The 22,933-nt window shown below is 47.9% G+C and overlaps 1 protein-coding gene and 1 long non-coding RNA gene across 8 annotated transcripts in view; one reads left to right on the top strand and one right to left on the bottom strand.

Moving 5' to 3' along the window:
* Window positions 1-12,691, bottom strand: part of LOC147010317 (uncharacterized) — a 57,747-nt gene extending 45,056 nt beyond the window's left edge. For 3 of the 4 annotated variants that reach the window (XR_015052282.1, XR_015052285.1, XR_015052283.1), the window contains exons 1-3: window positions 12,471-12,691; window positions 12,022-12,271; window positions 11,597-11,746 (exon numbers count right to left, since the gene is read on the bottom strand). This is a non-coding gene — a long non-coding RNA (uncharacterized LOC147010317). The remainder of the gene's footprint in view (window positions 1-11,596; window positions 11,747-12,021; window positions 12,272-12,470) is intronic. The other variant, XR_015052284.1, reaches the window with a different exon arrangement.
* DSCAM (DS cell adhesion molecule) overlaps window positions 1-22,933 on the top strand; it is a 106,535-nt gene that overhangs the window by 62,473 nt on the left and 21,129 nt on the right. For all 4 annotated transcript variants that reach the window (XM_085859151.1, XM_085859150.1, XM_085859149.1 and 1 more), the window contains exons 15-24: window positions 4,363-4,459; window positions 9,317-9,445; window positions 9,750-9,917; window positions 10,058-10,128; window positions 10,412-10,658; window positions 10,974-11,120; window positions 11,562-11,717; window positions 12,060-12,199; window positions 12,556-12,709; window positions 12,927-13,044. In XM_085859151.1, the coding sequence (XP_085715277.1) occupies window positions 4,363-4,459; window positions 9,317-9,445; window positions 9,750-9,917; window positions 10,058-10,128; window positions 10,412-10,658; window positions 10,974-11,120; window positions 11,562-11,717; window positions 12,060-12,199; window positions 12,556-12,709; window positions 12,927-13,044 (1,427 nt within the window). The remainder of the gene's footprint in view (window positions 1-4,362; window positions 4,460-9,316; window positions 9,446-9,749; window positions 9,918-10,057; window positions 10,129-10,411; window positions 10,659-10,973; window positions 11,121-11,561; window positions 11,718-12,059; window positions 12,200-12,555; window positions 12,710-12,926; window positions 13,045-22,933) is intronic.

The following is a 22,933-nucleotide window of genomic DNA, read 5'->3' as shown; positions in this document are numbered from 1 at the left end:
ATGTCCGCCCTCACCGCATCCATGAACCTCTTCTTTGGCCTTCCTCTTCTCCTCCTGCCTGGCGGCTCCATCTTCAACATCCTTCTCCCGATATACTCCGTTTCCCTCCTGTGCACATGTCCAAACCATCTCAATCTCGCCTCTCTCACTTTGTCTCCAAACCGTCCCACCTGGGCTGTCCCTCTAATATACTCATTTCTTATCCTATCCATCCTCGTCACTCCCAACGAGAATCGCAGCATTTTTAACTCTGCCACCTCCAGCTCCGCTTCCTGTCTTATTGTTAGTGCCACCGCCTCCAAACCATACAACATAGCTGGTCTCACTACCGTCTTGTATACTTTCCCCTTCACTCTTGCAGCTACCCTTCTGTCACAAATCACTCCTGCAACTCTTCTCCACCCACTCCATCCTGCCTGCACTCTCTTTTTCACTTCTCTCCTACACTCTCCGTTACTTTGGACAGTTGATCCCAAGTATTTAAACCAATCCACCTTCCCCACCTCAACTCCTTGCAACCGCACCATACCACCACCCTCCCTCTCATTTACGCACATGTACTCCGTCTTACTCCGACTGACTATCATTCCCCTTCTCTCCAGTGCGTACCTCCACCTCTCAAGGCTCGCTTCAGCCTGCTCCCTACTCTCCCTACAGATCATGATGTCATCCGCGAACATCATAGTCCATGGAGACTCCAGTCTGATCTCATCCGTCAACCTGTCCATCACCATTGCAAACAGGAAAGGGCTCAGAGTCGATCCTTGGTGCAATCCCACTTTAACCTTAAACCAGTCCGTCATTCCTACCGCACACCTCACCGCTGTCACACACTCCTCATACATGTCCTGCACGATCCTCACATACTTCTCCACCACTCCCGACTTCCTCATACAATACCACAGCTCCTCTCTTGGCACCCTATCATAAGCTTTCTCTAAATCCACAAACACACAATGTAACTCCTTCTGGCCTTCCCGACTTCTCCATCAACATTCTCAAAGCAAACATCGCATCAGTGGTGCTCTTTCCTGGCATAAACCCATATTGCTGCTCACAGATCGTCACCTCTCCTCTCAACCGAGCTTCCACTACTCTTTCCCACAACTTCATGGTGTGGCTTAACAACTTTATCCCTCTGTAATTTCCACAGCTCTGCACATCACCCTTGTTCTTGAAAATCGGAACCAGTACACTTAATCTCCACTCCTCCGGCATCCTCTCACTTTCCAAGACTTTATTAAACAATCTGGTTAACAACCCCACTGCCATCTCTCCTAAGCACTTCCATGCCTCCACTGGTATACCATCTGGGCCAACCGCCTTTCCACTTTTCATCTTCTTCATAGCAGTCCTCACTTCATCCTTACTGATCCATCCCACTTCCAGATTCACTATCTCCACCTCTTCCAACCTTCTCTCTCTCTCTCATTTTCTTCATTCATCAGCTCCTCAAAGTACTCCGTCCACCTTCTCAACACACTCTCCTTGCTCATCAGCACATTCCCATTTGCGTCCTTTATCACCCGAACCTGCAGCACATCCTTCCCAGCTCGGTCCCTCTGTCTTGCCAATCGGTAAAAATCCTTTTCCCCTTCTTTTGTATCCAACTTCTCATACAGCTCGCCATATGCCTTTTCCTTGGCCTTTGCCACCTCTCTTTTTGCCTTTCGACGCCACTCCTTGTACTCCTGCCTACTTTCTTCATCTCTCTGACTATCCCACTTCTTTTTCGCCAACCCCTTCTTCCATATACTTTCCTGTACTTCCTCATTCCACCACCAAGTCTCCTTATCTTCCTTCCTCTGTCCAGATGTCACACCAAGTACCTTCCTAGCTATCTCCCTCACAACTTCTGCTGTCGTTGCCCAATCATCCCACCCATCTTTACCACCATCCAACGCCTGTCTCACCTCCTCCCTAAATTTCACGCAACAGTCTTCCTCCTTCAGCTTCCACCATCTGGTCCTTGGTTCAGCCCTCACTCTCTTCCTCAACCTCACCTCTAAAGTCATCCTCCAGACCACCAATCGATGCTGTCGAGCTACACTCTCCCCTGCCACAACCTTACAGTCACTAATCTCTTTCAGGTTGCATCTCCTACTTAAGATGTAATCCACCTGTGTGCACTTTCCTCCACTCTTGTATGTCACCCTGTGTTCCTCCTTCTTCTTGAAATACGTATTTACCACTGCCATTTCCATTCTTTTTGCAAACTCTACCACCATTTGCCCTTCCACATTTCTCTTGTTGAGACCGTACCTCCCCATCACCTCCTCATCCTCTTTATTCCCTTCCCCAACATGCCTATTGAAATCTGCTCCAATCACCACTCTTTCATCCTTGGATACACTCTCTACCACTTCATCTAACTCACTCCAGAAATCTTCTTTATACTCCATCTCACACCCCATATGTGGGGCATATGCACTGATGACATTCATCATCACCTCTTCAATTTCCAACTTCACACTCATCACTCGGTCAGACACTCTCCTCACCTCCAATACCCTCTTGACATAATCTTCCTTCAGGATTACCCCGACACCATTTCTCCTCCCATCCACACCGTGGTAGAACAGTTTGAAACCACCTCCAATGCTCCTAGCCTTACTCCCCATCCACTTGGTCTCATGTACACAGTATGTCCACCTTTCTTCTCTCCATCATATCGGCCAACTCTCGCCCTTTGCCAGTCATCGTCCCAACATTCAGAGTTCCAACTCTCACCTCCACACTTCGACCCTTGCCCCTCTCCCACTGCCTCCGGACTCGCCTTCCCCGTCTCCTTCTCCTCCTTCGCCCAGCAGTAGCACAATTTCCACTGGTATCCTGCTGACCACCGGTACCGGTGGCGGTCGTTGGTAACCCGGGCCTCGACCAATCCGGTATGGAAATTCGTTTTGTTGTCCGCATAATGATTTGGCATATAATAGGTTTTTACGCCGGATGCCCTTCCTGACGCAACCCTGGTCGCCTCTTACGACACAGGGATATGGTACACCTATTCTAACCGGGGCATACACCGGGCCCAGTACAACTGGTTTTCATTTCGCTGACCTCGGAAGGATGGCAGGCTGAGTCAACCCCCTGGTGTTTTCGACTTGGTTCATATATATATATATATATATATATATATATATATATATATATATATATATATATATATATATATACATACATACATACATACATACATACATACATACATACATACATACATACAGTGTCCCAACGGGGCTTGAACTCAGGACCTTTGGGTCCTAAGCCACTACCCTTACCACTGCGCCAATACCAGGCTATTGAGATCTCTCAATCTATCTGAGATCTCTCAATCTATCACAAGGAAATTAGACATCGGTGGAGGCCATTCAGCCCATCATGCCTACACCAATCGACATCACACCAATTTATCAACACAAGATCAAATAAGATAATTTTTGAATAAGTGTTTTTTGTGGGGTTTTGGGTTTTTTATTTTTTGTAGTTTCTGCAGTTTTTTTTTTCTCCTTTTCAGGGGAGGGGGCATGGGCTTGGGTAAAAAAACACACAACATCAACCACACAACATCCCTTGATGAGACCCCCACCAACAGCACTCCGTACACTTGCACACATCCATCCATCAATGCTCAATCTACCTAAAAGTCCTGCCAACATCCCCATACCCCTCTATCCCCATAACTTCCAGGTACCTATCTAATTCCAATTTAAACCTATCTCCTGTTTCTGCTACCACTACCTTTCCAGGGAGAACATTCCATGAATTAACTACTCTCTGAGTAAAAGTCCCCTACCTTACGACCGTCTTAACTCTCCTCTTCTTTAATCTCAGTCTATGCCCCCTGGTCCCATCACTGTCTACTCTGTTGAATAATAATTCATCTTCACTTATTTTATCGATACCTTTCATTATCTTAAACATCTCTATCATATCTCCTCCTAACCACCTCCTTTTAGTGTATAAAGCCCTGTCTCCTTGTGTCTATCTATGGTGTTCACCTGCTCTTTGAGAACTTCTTTCTAAAGTTATTTCAAATCCAATAGACGTTAATGTTTTTCACCAAGCCAAAGTTTCACCATAAAAGCAGCCTGGTCCCAATTCTACATAGATTACAGGCAAGACCACAAAGGTAGTCATCCACCGAACTCCAAACTTTGCTCTTTTGGACCAAATGGCCCGTTTTAAAGTTAAAGGGTTGATTATTTTTCTGGTCTTGCCCATAATAAACAACATACAATTGGGAGTAGGCTTCTCGCAAATGCTGAGTTTGAACATCATTTTCTGACCCCAAAGCCAGTGCAAACACTGGCCGAATGTGCCACCCCGAATCAGGGTGACCGTGTACTTTGTGATCCGCAGATCTCTCATACCGTGAGAGGTGATTCTGGATTCTTCACCTGCCATGCTATTAACTCGTACGGGGAAGATCGAGGCATAATGGAGCTCACGGTGCAAGGTACAAGGCCCATTGCTTTTATTCACATCCAGGCCACACTATTTATGGCCTTAAGTGAGTTGTGAGGGCTTACCTAGACTCTACGCTGAGATGACTCAGCCATGTTGAAACGAAACTTGTTAACAAATATAACGCCTTCACTGTGCATTACAGTTTTGGAGAAGATGGACATGATAATACCAGTAATTAGATGCCTTGGGGAGATGTTTTGTGTATGTCTCCCGCATTCTAAAATCACCAGTTGGAATCCCATCCGCCACCCGTGTCTGTTTTAGCCTATTGTGCTTATACTTGATGTAATTATATGTACAAGGTCTTCCATAGATTTTTTTATTGTCATCATAAAAATACTCGAAAATGACTGACGCCTGTTACTTCAAGCCCAGAGAAAGATGGGAAAGGAGGACTTGTGCCAAGGCCGAGATTTCTGCTTACGGAAGTGAATTGAAAATGGCAGTGTTCCCTTAATATTGTAACCAACTCTGTCTCCCTCACGGGTGAAGCGAGACTGCTGGAGATTAACCCTCAAGATTCCGGGTGGAGGCGTTCTGCGGTGCGATGCAGTTATGATAAACTAATTTGCCCGTGTGGTGGGTTCAGCATGCTCATTCAGTTTTAAGGAGAATTTGGTTACGCTGGGGGAGATTTCTTGGCTCAAAATCCACAGTGAGAACGCTTCAAAAGACAACAGATTTAATAAATAATAACCGGGATGGGGACACAGGAAGGAATCGATGAATAAAGATGACAATATGAAGACCCCTAACCCTAACAAAAAGGTCTCCATCCCTAACTCTTGAACTAAACCTATTACATGTGCAGACGTGTTCAGGGACACAGCACAGACAGAAGAATGGGACAGAAATGGAGGTGGATGTGGTGAGGACCTTTCTTTGAGGTGCCAGCGAGGCACTGATGGGCTCGCAAGCGGAGGTCACGTGGCTCATGCTGCAGCTGGAATCCAGGATTCAGCATGGCAATGACCTAATCTCTAGCACTGGCTCTCGCTTCTGACTCTCTTGGTGCCGACTCACTCGTGCAACCACTCATCAACTGAAAGACACTGACGAAATCCACTGATCCCAGCACACACCCTTGACTCTTGTGCTGACCGACTCTTTCTTGACTGTCCATTGACTCCCTGCTTGACTGACAACGTGCTTCTCAGTGGCTGGCTCACCATCATGTGTCCCATGCTTGAGGCTCTGCTGCCCCACAAGGGTCATGCACGCACACCTGCGGTGATGTGCTCACGTGGCTCTGCCCTGTCAATAGTACAGTGTCCCAAGTCACTCACATCGACGCACCATGTTGACAAGACGTGTGGGACACACAACGCGCAACATCCATTTTGATGCAATCACATGGGGAATTGAAAAATTACAATGGGGAATGATTGAGAATGTTAATTACAGAGCGAAAAGAGACACACATGGGCCAGGGCGACAAAGAGGTTCTTATACACCCAATATACAATACTCGTTTTTAACTGGGTTACAAAACACTTACTCTCACATTCATTAAAATATAACTAATTAATAATTAACCCTTTCTTAACCAGAAAGTCATTTTTGTAACAATACATTTTATACAGTAATATCTCACCACACGCTGTTTCTCAACATGCTTGTTTCATTTTTACACTCGTTATACATTACCACTCAACCTCCCAATCTGCTCACTCACTTCGGACATATGCTCCAACAAAACGTGTCCCAAGTGTGTCATACACCATGTGGGGACTCACGTGACGATGCTTCCTTCAAGTCCGTATCCAGCCCAGCGTGTTTGAGAACACCTCAAGTCAGTTATAGTTTGCTCGCCAAGGTGACAACACTTTTCATCGCCATTTCATTTGTGCTCTACTTTTTATGCTTCAAATATCGAAATGTCAAAGCTCAAGAAAATGAAACAAAGCTTTTCCTTTCAAGTTAAATAGGACATTTTGAATCGCTTTGAGAGTTGTCAAGGTCACTCTTGTTCTTTTTCGTTTCACTTTGTACACTTTTATTAATCACTAGCAAATAAATACCACCCATCACTTCGCTGATGGGAATACTAAGAGGGGGAGAAAATGAGGGGGGGGGAGAGGGATGGCACAGAGAGAGAGAGAGAGAGAGAGAGAGAGAGAGAGCGGGGGGTGTGAGGAGGTGAAGGAGGAAAGAGAGAGGAGGGTGGGGTGAGGGAAGGGAGGGCAGCATGAGGTGAGAGGAAGGGAAGACAGATGTGTGGTGGAGCATTAATTACTGTCCCATCAAATGGTTCTGTATGGAATAACATTGAAGATGGAAACAAAGTAATGGCTGAAATTCATTTTCTACCGGTCATACTATAAATACCTCCTGGAGACGAACACCACCCGGACATGTCCGGAGATAAACACCATCCGGAAACAAACACCGCCAGGACACATCCAGAGATAAACCCCATCCGGAGATCAACACCACACGGACATATCCGGAGACCAGCACCGCCCAGACACATCCGGAGACCAGCACCGCCCAGACACGTCCGGAGACCAGCACCGCCCAGACACGTCCGGAGACCAGCACCGCCCAGACACGTCCAGAGACCAGCACCGCCCAGACACGTCCGGAGACCAGCACCGCCCAGACACGTCCGGAGACCAGCATCGCCAGACACGTCCAGAGACTAACATCGCCCAGACACGTCCGGAGACCAACATCGCCCAGACACGTCCGGAAACCAGCATCGCCAGACACGTCCGGAGACCAACATCGCCCAGACACGTCCGGAGACCAACATCACCCAGACACGTCCGGAAACCAACATCGCCCGGACACGTCCGGATACCAACATCGCCCAGACACGTTTGGAGACCAACATCCTTAACCAAGCATATGGGCATGCACACACACCCATGGAGAGTCCCTTTCAGATCTAAATCTACCCATATGCACCTCTACCTTGTAGTAACTGCCGACTGTACATCCTGATTTGGACAGCAACTCTACTGCTATCAACTGGGATGATCGGCAATTTGCTGAAGCACTCATCATTTAAATGGTTGATAAGGAACGGCTGACTTGGAAAGCGATAGCAAACTGATTGGTAATGGCACATACCCACAAAAAAACTAAACATTTCCAATTTCTTAAGATTTTCAGATTTCACTCCCAATCAAATTATTTAGCCCACATGATCCGATCCTCCAAACTCAAATTTTATTTCGATTATATACTTTAATTAGTCCATGAGAGTAGATCGTGGAAAATTGCATCATATAATGCATGAAATCACCCCAAGCTCCTAATTTGAAAACTATAGTACTTACAAAAGCGATGTACACAACAATTTGTAGGTATGTATGTAGATGAGGCATTCGATGATATCAGTAAGGAAAGTGAAACAAAAACATTTTGAGTGCTTTTTCGTGAATAAACCGTTCCAGCCTGTTCAAACTCGAGGCATTGTTGAGCTGGCCAAACAAAATGGCGAATTAAGTCCCCAGCGAGGTAACCGAGGATGTGCCTTAAGACCCCAGCAAGGGAGAGCGAGGTAGCCGAAGATACATCTGATAAAGGATGTAATTAAATATGGCCATTAATTGTCTTCAAAAGTGGTGTTTAAATTAACCCAATCACTCAATTTTCACTCCTGCACTCCCTTAGAGTTCCCTCAGTACGCATGCAAAGCTTGGGGCTGCTAGGTTTCATGGTTTTAGAGTTATGGAGGACACACACACACACACACACACACACACACACACACACACACACACACACACACACACACACACACACAAACTGACTGACTGACTAACACACACTGACATTTATTATAGACTGGCATGGAAGCCCAGTGTTGATGGGCAATGTCAGGTCCCTCCTCCTGCCCCTTCCCCTCCCTCATCACAACCCTCCTCCTGCATCATCCGGACTCCTACCTCACCCCTTCCCCTCTCTCCTCACCCCCCCCACCCCACCCCACTCCCAGACTCCCACCCTATCCCTTCCCTTGCTGCCTCCCATGATTAGTGGAGGTTGGCTTTGGGGCTACCCACTCTCCAGGGCCATATACAGTACAAAAATGCAAGTTATCTCAACAGCTGACTTGTCATACCCTCTGCCACCACCACCGGGTGGCGATACACGATACACATTTACATAGAGAATTTTCATCAACCTTTCCTCCTGAACTCCCGCAACTACAGATGAAACCAAGTTGCCCATGTTCACCACGAGGTCGAACTTGGTCCACGTGCCAAGCAAGTTTGGTGGCAATTGGCCCAGTAGTTTTGGTGTGATTGGTGTTGCAGACAGACAGACAGACAGACAGACAATGACATTTATTTATCAGAAGATTATGGCTGTTGTTTATTCATTAATAAGCACAAATTTATTCTTTAGAACTCTTATTTTGGGAACAATGTTGTTTCTTGGCATTCTTCAGGAACGCATCTCCTATATATTATACACTGTTCTTTTGGGAAAGCTTGTTTTGCAACATGCTGATTCTCGATTTTCTGGAATGCATCCTGAGCGTATAGCAAGCTATTATTATACTGAATTTGAGCAACATTCATTCATTCATTTATTTCCTCAGAAGGTGTGAAACCCACCAGCTTCCATTTAAGACTGTCAGTTCATTTCAACGAAGGTTGTTCAAATCACAGGAAGTTGCACAAATGTTTGAAAGTGTTAAAGTATACGGTAGAACAAGCATCAATGAAAGGATGCCACATAACTTTATTAAATATTTATATAAAGGTTGGTATGTCAGCATGAGGATATAAGAATAAAAAAATTAATGTTTTCCCGTTGTGTTTTCTTTTTCCACTTCCCTACGTAAACGTCCGGACTCCTTCACAAACCAACTTCCCACGCCTCTGAGCAGAGCCCCCAGACCCTCCGTCATTGGAGGTGCTCAATGTGGAGGACCGAAGTGTCACCTTGCGCTGGGCCAGTGGTTTTGATGGTAACAGTCCAATCACAGGCTTCGATGTCGAGTACAAGAACCAATCAGGTACCAAGACGTATCAAGGTATCAAGATACGGGGAGGGGTGATAAGGATTTGGTAGAAGGGCACGTGTAGAAAACTAAAGAGCCAAAGGTTGAAGGGTTGAAAGGTTTGAATCGCCGTGTACACGGCACCTACAAACAGACTTTCCATTCTCTGGAGCTTTTCAAATGGAGTAACTTTCCTTTCCTTCCTCCAGGCGTACCCATGCTTGCATAGATAGGTCTAAATTTACTATTTCTTGATACAATGGTTGTAAAATGATCCCAAACTATCCAAGACGAGCTGAGGACCATGTGATGTCTACAGAGAGCTGGGAGTCGAAGCAAAGAACCAAAGATATCTCTGCAAGCATCTCAAAAGCCACCATCATTGGGTTACGCCCTGCCTCGGCTTACACATTCCATCTGCTCGCAAGAAACCGTGTCGGGCCTGGCTTGCCCAGCAACGAGTTACACATCACCACTCGTGAAGCTGGTAAGGTGTCTTCTGGTCTGTTATCATCATTTTCCTTCTCTTCAACAAAGTCTTCCCTATTATTACTCCTCAAAGATATTGGCTAATTTTGTTTCTCTTTTTCAATGCTTCACCTTATGGTTTATAACATCCTTCCCCAGCACCTGATGGTCCTCCACTTGATGTTGTCCTCAAGCCTCTCTCCTCACAAAGTATCAGAGTTTCATGGAAGGTAATGTCTCCTTCCATCCATGCTGGCTCAGTTGTTACCTTGGTTGCTTCTCCTCGAAGGCTTGATTTGTTGAAATAATAATTTACCATTTATAAAACAAGATTATTTAATGTTCTTTTTAACCAGTTGCCCTTTTTATATCTCTGATTCTTCAGCAATATGATGAAGTGTCTTCAACACATATCCTGACATTCTACCACTCATCTCTGCGCCACTCCCCCCCCCCACTCCACCACCTGTTACTCGTTGTTCGGTACCTTTCTCTTTCATATTCCATCCCCAGCCACCTCTCCCACATCTCCGTAACGGCAAAATTCAGGGTTACCAGTTAGGATTTCGGCGTACCGACAGTGCGTCACACTTCAGCGTCTTGCGACGTGAGGCCGGACTCCATCATGCAGGGGGCCGTGAGAGCTGTGAGCTCATCAAACTACGCAGTTTCACACGCTACGCGGTCATGGTCCAGGCGTATAACCGTGCAGGAAGTGGCCCTGTATCACCCGAGACCTATGCAAGCACTTTGGAAGACGGTGAGTAGGTTTAAGACAAATTTATCCGAGCCGAATTCTCGACCTCTCTCTTAAATTACCCCACCCATCTTGCCCCTCACCCACCACCAATCCCCCTCCCCCAATGTCACCCCTTTTTGATCCCCAAAGTCGTCATCCCCCTCCCCATCTTTTACTTTGCTTAGCCTTTTAAAGTACTCTCTCTGCATAGTCTGCACACTATTGTGTCTCAGATTTTGTCCTCCATCCAACACATTTTGATCGAGCGAAGTATCACTTACCATGAAGGTGAAACACTACATGTTCCTTTTTGCTTTTTTGCTCTCACCCCTACAGTGCCAAGCAAACCTCCACTGGATGTCCGGGTCGCTGCTATCTCTTCGACGGCTATAGTGGCCTCTTGGAGTCCTCCGCCACGTGACGCCCATAACGGATTACTCCTTGGTTACCATATCCTGTACTTCCCTATGCTCCCAGATGGGGGTACAACACATTTGGCTTCCTGCTTCTCTAGCTGTTTCTTTGTTCCCATAGCTTTGTGGATAATCGACTTTGTGCTTCGGTTGTTTTCTTCCTTAGATCCTTCTGTTAAGGTACCTAACAACACAATTCCATCATGTAACATTTCTTCTCACTGTGCTTGTCTTGTCCCATGTATCAGCCATGCAAAATTGGGCTGCTTGCCATATTATTTGTGCAACAATAAAACTAAAAGTTTAATTGAGACAATTAAGAGAAGAAAAGTATAAAAAGAAAAGTTTTGAAGGAGATGGAAGTAAATGAAAGGAATCGTTTGCGGGATGGTTATTGATGGGATGGAGAGGAGAATGTGGCATGTTCAGGGAATGTTGCCCCAGAGTGTGTTATGTACTGGTAATAATGTACAAAGACAATATTTTAAACACGTAATCCGTGTGTGTACAGAGCCTGGGGTGAGGCACAACCTCACTACCACCGACCTGCGCACTGAGCTTCGGAGACTCGACAAGTTCACAAACTACACGATCTGTGTGGCGGCGTACACACGCGCCGGCATGGGGCAGCCCAGTGCCATGAGCCTCGCATGCACGCACGAAGATGGTTTGTCTGTTGGAAGTCTTCTGACATTTCTGGAATACAAAACAGAATTTTATATCCATTTAGTATCAACAAGATGATGATATCCCATTTTTGTTATGACAGCACACCTTTCCTTATTTATCAATTTAGCCATCATCAAAGCATTGACCCAACATTTAGAAATCCATCACAAATGTACAATTTTGGTCGAAATCTTCAAAATATTTTCACTTCTCAAGGAACCCTACCCTTATAAACCAATAAAATATCATTCAATATCTCAAGGAACCGAAAGCTTTTCCATGTGCCCTTCCAGGCCCACCACCTGCTCTCCTCTTGCCATTTCACTTTCGCCCTGTGCAGTTCCCAGTCCCCCAGCGGCTGTGAAAGCGGCGGCGGCCTCTGCCACGGCGGTGGTTCTCTCATGGCTACAGCCGGCACATCCTAACGGCCTCATCCGCAAATACATCGTACTCTGCTCGTTCCCTTTTCCTGCTCAACCGGTCAGCACTGCGGCAGCTGCTGAGCACCGCAGCACTTGCACAGAATCATGTATCACTTTCATACCTGTAATACTGACACGGCACCGCGTGACCTCCACGGAATATGGCACAACATCCACAGCACAACGACATTCGCACTACCTGTACAACCATGCCATTTTCATGGTACATATTCCTCATATCTGTAAAGTAGATTAGGCCCATGTAAATAAGCATGGTTGTTTGAAGTTTGACAACATTTTAGGCAGTATTAACTGTCATAAGATCTTACCTTTAGGTTGTACTAAAAATTACTGCACGATATTGAATGGAACATTCTCCATTTCATTTCCTCATTTTTGCTCCCCTCCTTAAAGCTCTCCAGTGAGTTTGAGGTTTCTCCAGATGTCACTTGGCACTCCATTGACCGATTGAGCCGTGACAGGCATTACGCGCTCTCTGTAGCAGCCGTGACAGGTGCAGGTCGTGGTAATGCCAGCCAGCCCGTCTCTGTACAGCCAGCTATTAATGGTAAGAGATCGAGCGAGGATGTTGGAAACAAACACACAACACGACAGCACACACCGAGGTAGTGGCTGCTCCAAATGTCTCTGCACATTGTGCTTGATTGAATTCCACTCAAAAAAAGGACACACAGGCAATATTTGCCATTACATCTTTGCACGTGCAGCTTCTAAAGCAGAGGTGTATCATCTACAACTGTTCCTCTATATCCCATCTGCAATAGCCCCGGCACGCATCGTGTCATTTGGTGGTGCAGTGTCCTCACCATGGATGAAGGACCTTGAACTGCCATGTCGTGCTGTGGGCGACCCACAGCCGAGCACAAGCTGGATCAAGGACAGGTGCTCACCTACACATATGTACATGCGATAAAAGAAATACTGTCAGTGCAGATCAATCACAACTCCTTCAAAATCACACAACGTTTTTACCTCTATTGGCTCATTCCATGTCACGGTGTAACCTCCTGTCACTGTCTAACCACATGCCACTGTCTAACCCCGTGCTGCTGTCAAATCACGCACTGCTGTCGAACCCTGCATCGTTATCTAACCCCACAACTCTGTTTAACCCTGCATCATTGTCTAACCCCACGTCACTGTCTGACCCCAAGTCACTGTCTGACCCCAAGTCACTGTCTGACCCCAAGTCACTGTCTGACCCCAAGTCACTGTCTAACCCCGCGTCGCTGTCTGACCCCAAGTCACTGTCTGACCCAAAGTCACTGTCTAACCCCACGTCGCTGTCTACCCCCACATCAGTGTCGAACCCCACATCCCTGTCTAACCCCACATCGTTGTCTATCCCCACATCGCTCTCTAACCCCACGTCGCAGTCAACCCCCGTGTCGCTGTCTAACCCCACGTCGCTGTCAAACCCCACGTCGCTGTCAAACCCCGCGTCGCTGTCTAACCCCGCGTCGCTGTCTAACCCCGCGTCGCTGTCTAACCCCGCGTCGCTGTCTAACCCCGCGTCGCTGTCTAACCCCGTGTCGCTGCCTTCCCCCACGTCCCTGTCTAAGGCTGTGTCTCTGTCTAACCCCACGCCTCTGTCAAACTCCCCGTCGTTGTCTAACCCCGCATCACTGTCTTATCCCACGTCACTGTCATATTGATTCCAAATGAACGGTCTAATTGGTCTCAATGGAAAGGTCAATGGTCTGAAAAGGTCGAAATGGGTCTAAAGGGTCAAAATGATCAAAAGGGTCTGGATAGGTCGAAGGGATATGGAGGGTGTAATTTAAGGCCTGAATGGTCGGAATTGTCTGAACGAGTCAAAAAAGTGTCGAAAGGGTATTAAAAGGTCTGAAAGGTGTGAAGGTCAGGTCAGGTATGGGAGCATGTGCCGAAGCAACGCGTCGCTGTGTCCAATTTCCGCTGGAACTCGAGGGGCCTCTGGCCATCCCCCAGGCAGATGCCTGGCCCATCCTCATCTCCTTTAGATGCTGCTAAACCTGCTGCAACCATGAGGCACGTGGTCGGCCCATTGGCCTGCTGCACTCACGAGACTCCCTCGCTGAGAGAATCTGGTGAGCAGGATCAGCATCAGGAAAACGAGCCACATGTCTATACAGCCGCAACTGACGCTCACGGACGATGCAGGTAACAAATCTCATTTGAGTCTCTCTCAGCAACCGCTCGTTGGACACAAATTCAGACCAGTGATAGCCAAGGATTCTCCGAAGAGACCTGGTACCAAAGGAATTAAGTCTTTGTCTCAGATCCCTGGTCAGAGTCCAAGTCTCACATTCACAGAGCAAGACTGGAAGCACCAAGGACCTGAAGAATTGGACTTTCGTCCTCCCGCACAGGTACCAGCAGCACCACACCCCATGATCCAGTGAATCCATGACTCCCCAGGCCTGACCGAGATGTCTATTGACCTCTGCCTCCCAGCCAGCAGAGAGATGAATATAACTGCCAAGGTAAGTAAATCGGTCCGTGACCTCAACATCATCAACACAAACAGGTACAGACAAATAGCAGCATCCAAGATGTCATTGAAATCCTGGATCTTAGTTTTGACCCAGGAAACCCAAAATCCCAGTGGCTCCGACTCCTCATTCAGCACCTCGAGGGCCCCCCACAAGGATAAACAGAGTCTCCACAAAGATGACCGCATCATCTACAAAATCAGGGTCAGAGCTCTTGACATTCCCAAACGACGCACCAAAGCTTCATCTCTCCGACATCCTCCCTAAAATCCAGTCCATGCAAGCGCTGAAAAGTGTGGGGGCCAGTACACACCCCTGATGAACTCCAGTAACAACTGGAAATAAGTCGGAGATGGAATCGCCACATCTCAAAGCACTCTCGGTACCAGAGTATAGTTCAGACATCAGATTGATCAGTTTTGGTGGAACCTCACGAAGGTTAAGAATCCTCCAGAGGGCATCCCGATTCACTGAATCGAATGCTTTACAGAGATCAACAGAAGCTGCAAGCAGCCCCTGACTAAACTCTCGTCTGCGTTCGGTGAGGACCCAAAGAGCAAGGATACGGTCAATCGTTGATCTCTTTGGTGTAAAGCCTGACTGCTCTGGACACAGGTGCTCAAGCAGACGGTGGTGATCCCGATCAATAATTATCCAAGCAGAGACTTCACTCAGTGCTAAGAGCAGCGTCACCCCTTGGTAGTTGTTGCAGTTCTGGCGATCACCCTTTCCTTTCCAGAGAGGGACAACAAGTCCCCTCTTCCAGTCAGTTGGGATGATGCCTGTGTTCCAGGCAGAGCACAGAACTGCATGCAACGACACAAGTTCAGCATCTCCACCAGCCTTGAGAAGTTTGGCATGGATACCACAGATCCCAGGATGTTTACCCCATTTCAACTGGTTCACCGCAGCCTCTGTTTCCTCAAACGAAGGTGGACCACAGTTGATTGGAGGGTCAGCAATAGGGATAGTTGCACCCCTTATATCTAACTCGACAGCTGGTGGATCAGCCTGGTACAGCTGCTCAAAGTAACCGGCCCAGCGGGTCTTCACTTCGGACTCTTCTGTCAAGAGCCTACGACCTCCGCTCGACCTCGACCGAGGGATGGGCTTTTGAGGAATGCAATGCACAAATTCCTCTGTAAGCAGGTGAGAATCACTTGACCACAGGTGATGCTTTACCCCTTCACAGATTCCTCACACATAAGCCTCCTTGTCTGCCCTCAGTGCACATCCAGTTTTACAACTCACCTCCCTGAACAACTCAGATCTACCAGGAAGCCTGGCCCTGCGACTGTAGTCAATCATATCCAGTGTCCCTTGAGAGACAGAGTTATTCTTCGTTTGACTGTGGGTTCCAAGACATCCACCGACAACATCAAGGATGGTCGTCTTGAAGGCAATCCATAACTCTTCAGGATTCCCCAAAATACCCAGATTCCCCAAATCCCCACTCAACATGTTCATAAATTCTTCAGCTACTCTCTCATCTTTGAGCTTGCCAACATCCAGCCGAGGGTGGGATTGGTACCCTTCTCCTGGATTTAAGCTGCAACTTTAGAGTTGCTACAACAAGCCTGTGGTCAGTATTGAGCACTCTGGTAGACCCTGCAGTTCTGAATCATCCACTAATGCCAATCAATGTGCACATGGTCAATCTCCTTTGCTACACCCCCAGTGTTGGAATACCAAGTCCATTGATGAGCGTGTACGTGTGAAACCATGAACAAGCCAACCTAAGTCTACGACTTCTTTCAGAGTCAGGGAACTTAATGCTATTCTGGTTCTCAGTTCCAGACACATGGGGAGCAAAACATGTGTCATAACCATCCCTGTCAGTGCCAGTCGATGCATTGAAATCCCCCAAGTCCAGAAGAGTATCTCACCTGTGGCACTGTTTTACCACAGACCTGAACATGACATAAATTGCCTACTTTACAGTGAGATTATTCACCTCAGTCAGAGCATAAGCAGAGACCAGGGAAACAACAACCAAGGAGTGATGAATCCTTCGTCTCATAATACACTGGTTGACCGGTGTTACCTCAATTATCATTGGAGTCAGCTTATTGGACACAGCTACAGCAACTCCTTGGGCATGGTAACCATCAGAGCGACCAGACCAATAGTATGTGTAACTACCCACCATGATTTCGCCTCAATCCGGTCTCCGAACCTCAGAGAGAGCTGCAATACCGATGTTCAAATGATTGAGCTCAGATGATAACAGAGACAGGTGATCATCCTCTCTTCAGGATAGGACATTCCAGGCACCCACCCGAAGGGACAGCCTCAAGTTAACCTGCGGAGACCGCCGTCTGGTGAATGACACCTCAGCACCACCTTGCCACACATCACCACAATCTGACCCAGGATGGTTACCCCGTGCTTTTCCTTCTGTCTTTGCCCAAAATCCCGTCATCTGGTGAGCTGCCCTGCAAAGGGCAGCAACACAAGAGATACGCCCACCGAGTGGGTTTTCAGTTTTCTTTGCATTTTTAACATGCTTTGTGGAAGGAAGTGTTTTATGGTGCCTGGAGTGCAAATTCTGCCACCAACTTCCTCAAAAAGGTTAACCCAAATGCAGGAAGACATCCACAGACATGAGCACCAGATAAGGATGGCTGTTGGCTCAAAAGGAGCACCTCCACCCTTTGAAAGGTTTTGTTTTTAGTCCTGCTGGGTGTCCATTTCCATACACCCTCCTCACAAGGAAACCTGGTGCGGAGACTTCAGTGCAGGAGAGTATTGTTGTGGGCCGGGGGTTGGTGGCGAGAACGACCACAAGGTGGGGAATGTTACGTCGTCTCCACCAGACTCCCTGGAATTGTAGGCCGTCGCTCTCAGATAACTCCGTAAGCCGGCGGGTCACTGAACCGACCGTGGACGCCAATATCTCAACCGCGTAGTGTATGGTCTTTTTGTCTTGAACCAATTTACCTAATTAACTACGCGATTTTGACTACCGGGGAACCACGCCCTCGGCACGTCTTGCTCGAACCGGGTCACTCTACCGACTGCGGTAGAGTTCCAAATACCGACTACCAACTCTGGTTCGGGTGCAGTCGAGCGGAACTGCCAAAGCCGTGCGGGCAAGGATGAGCAGATTATCGGGTATAAAAACCCGCCTAAACTCAGATCCGAACCATGTTGGACCAATGAAGGAAAAGACGAAAACGAACTGGGAACATTTCTAATAATATTTTATTTACAATAAAGAAGACACAGAGCAGACTTACGTGGGAATATACCAGTGTGACCACTCGTCATTTTCATAAATGCCAAGGTGAGCCAATGAAAAAAGCCAATAATTCACAAGGTTTCGGAAAAGCGATGATAATAGGCAACCTATACGCCAAGAAAACCTATAGAAAACCAAGACGTCAAGGTGAACAATGAATAGCCAAGATCTTGTGAAAAAGCCAAGGAGTGGTCACACTGGAATATACAGGCAAGAATTTACAATGTTCAAAAACACATACAGTTTCTACTTACAAGACGGGCCCACACACTCAGACGCACACTCAGATGATAAGAAACCAAGATGTTTTATTGGACCCCCACAGCCAGGGAGAGAGACGAGCTGGGGTCGCGGTTCGGCGGGGTACCTGCACGTTGGAGAGATGGGGTGATCCGTGGTGCGGCACCTGTTAATGGTCGTGCGGCTCGGTCCACGGCCACACGCGTGGAGACCGTGTCTGCGAGGGAGCCTGGGTCGAGTATAGCGGAGTCTGAGGCGGGGATCAGGGCCCAACGCTCTCCGCTCTCAGGGTTGCTTCATGAACTCCAAGCCTTTCACTGTAAGCACTGTACGAACTCCACGACTCTCTCATGGCAACGCTCCTCGCAACCAGCACTCCTCGCAACCCTCCGAACTCCAGCGCAACCCAACAACCACGACACCGAACGACCCCCCCAAGAACTCTCGTCCACAGAACTCCTCTCCACCGAACTTCCCGCTGAGGATGGCGTCGTAACTTTTATGGACCTCCCCGAACGGGGCGGGGGCTCGGTGGAACAGACGTCACTGTCTGCTCTGGTTGGACGGGGCTCCCATGGGTCCACCCTTTCTGGGCAGGGTTTCGGCCATGCGGGGAAAACCCCGCCCCAACTCCACGCGTGCGGACTCACCCAAAAAGGTACTTCACAAAGATTTTTCCTCGAAACACGAGGCTCCAGAGACGCAGGTGGACAGTGGATCGTGATGGGGGATGGGATGGTTGTTGGATGTTCGTTGGAGGGTTCGTTGGATGTAAAGATTTAATAACCTACCTAAAAGGACATCCCAACGCACACCTTTGAATCTCCCACTAGATAAAAGGAAGGGACCTGTCTCACATGTACTTCACGGAATAAGTGACTCTTGGGACATCTGTATATTTGAATGCTTATGGGTTCCAGATCCGTAACAGTATTGTCAGGTCAGGCCCGATTAGATCTGTGACTTGCTGCAGGTACGATGCAAGCCTGTACCAACCTGTTTCATGGTCGGGTTGTCCATGAATAAACCGTCTCCCCCACCAAGTTTTCTGGTGAGGAGGGTGTATGATATGGACACCCACCAGGATTAAAAAGAAAACCTGTCAAAGGGCGGAGGAACTCATTGAGCCAATGGCCATCCATATCTAGTGCCCAACTGTGTCTGCGGACGTCCTCTTGCAGTTGGGTTCCTTTTTTAGGAGGTTGGTGGCAGGATTTGCACTACGGCCACTGTAAAACCCTTCACTCCGCAAAACATAAGAAAAACGTAAAGAAAATTGAAAACCTACACTGTGGGAGTACCTTCTGTGCAGCTGCTCCCACAGGCAGGTTACCAGATGATGGGATTGGGACAAATCCTTCGGGACCTCCACACTTTGATGATGGGAGGAAAACCATGGGCTAACCTTCCTGGGTCAGGTTGCAGTCGTGTGTGTCGGGGTGGTGCTGAGATATCGTCCACCAGACGGCGGACTCCTTGAGTTCACCTGATGCGGTCCCTTCGGGAGGGTGCCTAGAATGTCCTATCCTGAAGAGAGGATGATCACCTGTCTGTTATCATCTGAGCGCAAGCGTTTGAACATCGGTATTGCAGCACTCTCTGAGGTTTGGAGACCGCATAGTGGTGAGATCATAGCGGGTGGTTACACCTATTATTGGTCTGGTCGCTCTGATGGTTACCATGCCCAATGAGTTGCTGTATCTGTGTCCAATAAACTGATTCCAATGATAATTGAGGCAACACTGGTCAAAGAGTGTATTATGAGACAAAGGATTCGTCACTCCCTTGGTGTCATTTCCCTGGTCTCTGTATATGCTCCGAATGAGGCGAGTGATCTCACCGTGAAGGATGCATACTATGCCACGCTCGAGTCTGTGGTTGATCAGTGCCCCAGGTGAGATACGATTCTAGACTTGGGGGATTTCAATGCATCGACTGGAACTGATAGGGATGATTATGAAACATGTGTTGGTCCCCATGGGTCTGGAACTGTGAACCAGGAGGGCACGAAGTTCCTTGACTTTGCAAGAAGTCATGGACTTAGTGCAGCCGGTTCATGGTTTCAGCGCCCACAGGCTCATCACTGTACTTGGTATTCCAACGCTGGTGGTATGGCAAAGATTGACCATGTGTTTGATGATGGTCACTGGAGGATGACCCAGAACTGCAGGGTCTACCGGAGTGCTCAGTTCCTCAATACCGACCACCGGCTTGTGGTGGCAACTCTGAAGTTGCAGCTTAAATCCATGAGAATGGTACCATCCCAGCCAAGGCTGGATGTTGGCAAGCTCAAGGATGAGAGGGTAGCTAAGGAGTTTTCGAACAGGCTGAGTGGGGATTTGGGGGTCTGGGTGCTTTGGGAAATCCTGAAGAGTTGTGGAGTGCCTTCAAGATCACCATCTTTGATGTTGCCAGGAGATGTCTTGGAACTCACCGAAGGGTGAAGAAGAATTTTGTGTCTCAAGCGATACTGAATACCATGGCCAGAGTTGCAGGGCCAGCCTTAATTGCAGAGCTAAGCTGTTCAGGGAGTTGAGGCATAAAACTGTACGTGTGCTGAGTGTGGACAAGGAGGCCTATGTGCGAGGAAACTGTGAGGGGGTAGAGCATCACCTGTGGTCAAGTGATTCTCGTCCTGCTTACAGGGAATTTGCTCATCTCATCCTAAAAGCGAATTCACACATTGCATTCCTCCAAGCTCCTCCCTCGGTATACTGCAGTTAGAGGGGAGTGTAGTGGGTTCTTGACGGAAGAGTCCGAATTGAAGGCCTGCTGTGCCGGTTACTTTGAGCAGCTGCACCAGGCTGATCCACCTTCGTTTGTGGAAACACAGGCTGCAGTGAACCCGTTTAAATGGGGTAAAGCTCCAGGGATCTGTGGCATCCATGCTGAACTTCTCAAGGCTGGTGGAAATGCTGTACTCAGGTCATTGCATGCAGTTCTGTCCTCTGCCTGGAACACAGGCATCATCCCAATTGACTGGAAGAGGAGCCTTGGTGTCCTTCTCTGGAAAGGGAAGGGTGATCGCCAGGAATGCAACAACTACTGAGGGGTGAGGTTGCTCTCAGTGCCAGGCAAGGTCTTTGCTCGGATAATTCTTGAGAGGGTTCTCCACCGTCTGCTTGAGCACCAGCGCCCAGAGCAATCATGCTTTACACCAAAGAAGTCAACGATTTACCGTATCCTTGCTCGTTGGGTTCTCATTGAACGCAGATGAAAGTTTTGGCAGGGACTGCCTGCAGCCTATGTTGATCTCCACAAATCATTCGATTCAGTGAATTGGGATGCCTGCTGGAGGATTTTTGGTCTTCGTGGAGCACCACCAAAACTGATCAATCTGATGTCTGAACTATACTCTGGTACTGAGAGTGCTGTGAGATGTTAGATACCATCTCCGACTTATTTGCAGTTGTTCCTGGAGTTCGTCAGGCGTGTGTACTGGCCCTCACACTTTTCACTGCTTGTACGGACTGGGTTCTGGGGAGGATGTTGGAGAGATCAAGCTGCGGTGCATCCTTTGGGAATGTCGAGATCTCTGACCTTGATTTCGCAGATGATGCAGTCATCTTTGCGGAGACTTTAGATATCCTTTTGGGGCCCCTTGAGGTGCTGAATGAGGAGTCGGAGCTGCTGAGATTATGGGTTTCCTGGGTCAAAACTTAGATCCAGGCTTTCATTGACATCTTGGATGCTGCTGTCTTGTCTGTACCTGTTTGTGGTGAGGATGTTGAGGTCACTGAGAGATTCACTTACCTTGGCAGTGATATTCATGTCTCTGCTGGCTGTGAGCCAGAGGTCAATAGGCATCTGCAGCGGGCACATGTGGCCTGGATCTGGATCTGTCGGTGCCTGTGTGGCCCTGTCGGTAACTGTGCAGGAGGATGAATGTTCGAGTCTTCATGTCATTGGTGCTTTCAATCTTGCTCTACAGATGTGAGACTTGCACTCTGACCAGGGATCTGAGACGGAGACTTAATTCCTTTGGTACCAGGTGTGTTCGGAGTATCCTTGGCTATCGTTGCTCGGACTTTGTGTCCAACGAGCGGTTGCTGAGAGAGACTGAAATGGGATTTGTTACCTGCATAGTTCTTGAGCGTCAGCTGCGGCTGTATGGACATTTGGCTCGTTTTCCTGACGGTGATCCTGCTTACCAGATTCTTTCAGCGAGGGAGTCTCCTGAGTGGTGGACGCCAATGGGCCGACCACCTGCCTTGTAGTTGCAGCAGCTTGATCGGCATTTCAAGGAGATGTGGATGGGCCTGGCATCTGCCTGGGGGATGGCCAGACACAGGCCCCTGGGGTACCAGCGGAAAGTGGACGCAGCGACGTGCTCCTCTGGCGCATGCCCCCAAACCTGAGCTGACCTGAGTCATTAGTCGCCGACAACCCAACCATGAAACTGATTGGTGCAGGTTTACATGGTAGCTGTAGCAAGTCACAGATCTGATATTGCCTGACCTGTCAATATAGGTAAAGGTTCTCGGTGATTTAAGGGGTCTCAAAGGTCTTAAAGTGTCTTTGGGTTCTAAATGGTTCTCAAGGGTCTTTGGCGTTTTAAGTGTCTTTTTGGTCTCAAGGGGTCTAAAGGTATACGGGGGTCTAATGTAAATGTACCGTAATGTACCTACTCATGTTTTGTGTGGACAAACAAAGAGACAAATGGACCCAAATGCAATATAGTATCGGCTCTATTTCGGAACCCTTTGACCAAATTTGGTTTAAGCGGCTTTTTGGGGGTAGGGGTGACTTCTGTTTACATTTGACCCTACTGTCACTATTTACTGCCCAAAAGCATGAATATGAGTCATGGAGTGAT

This window comes from Eptatretus burgeri, chromosome 16, assembly GCF_056783735.1.
Source record: "Eptatretus burgeri isolate ZD-2024b chromosome 16, Ebu_testis_v1, whole genome shotgun sequence".
Taxonomy (NCBI): domain Eukaryota; kingdom Metazoa; phylum Chordata; class Myxini; order Myxiniformes; family Myxinidae; genus Eptatretus; species Eptatretus burgeri.
Note: the sequence above shows the minus strand (reverse complement) of the source record. Positions and strands in the feature narration are given on the sequence as shown.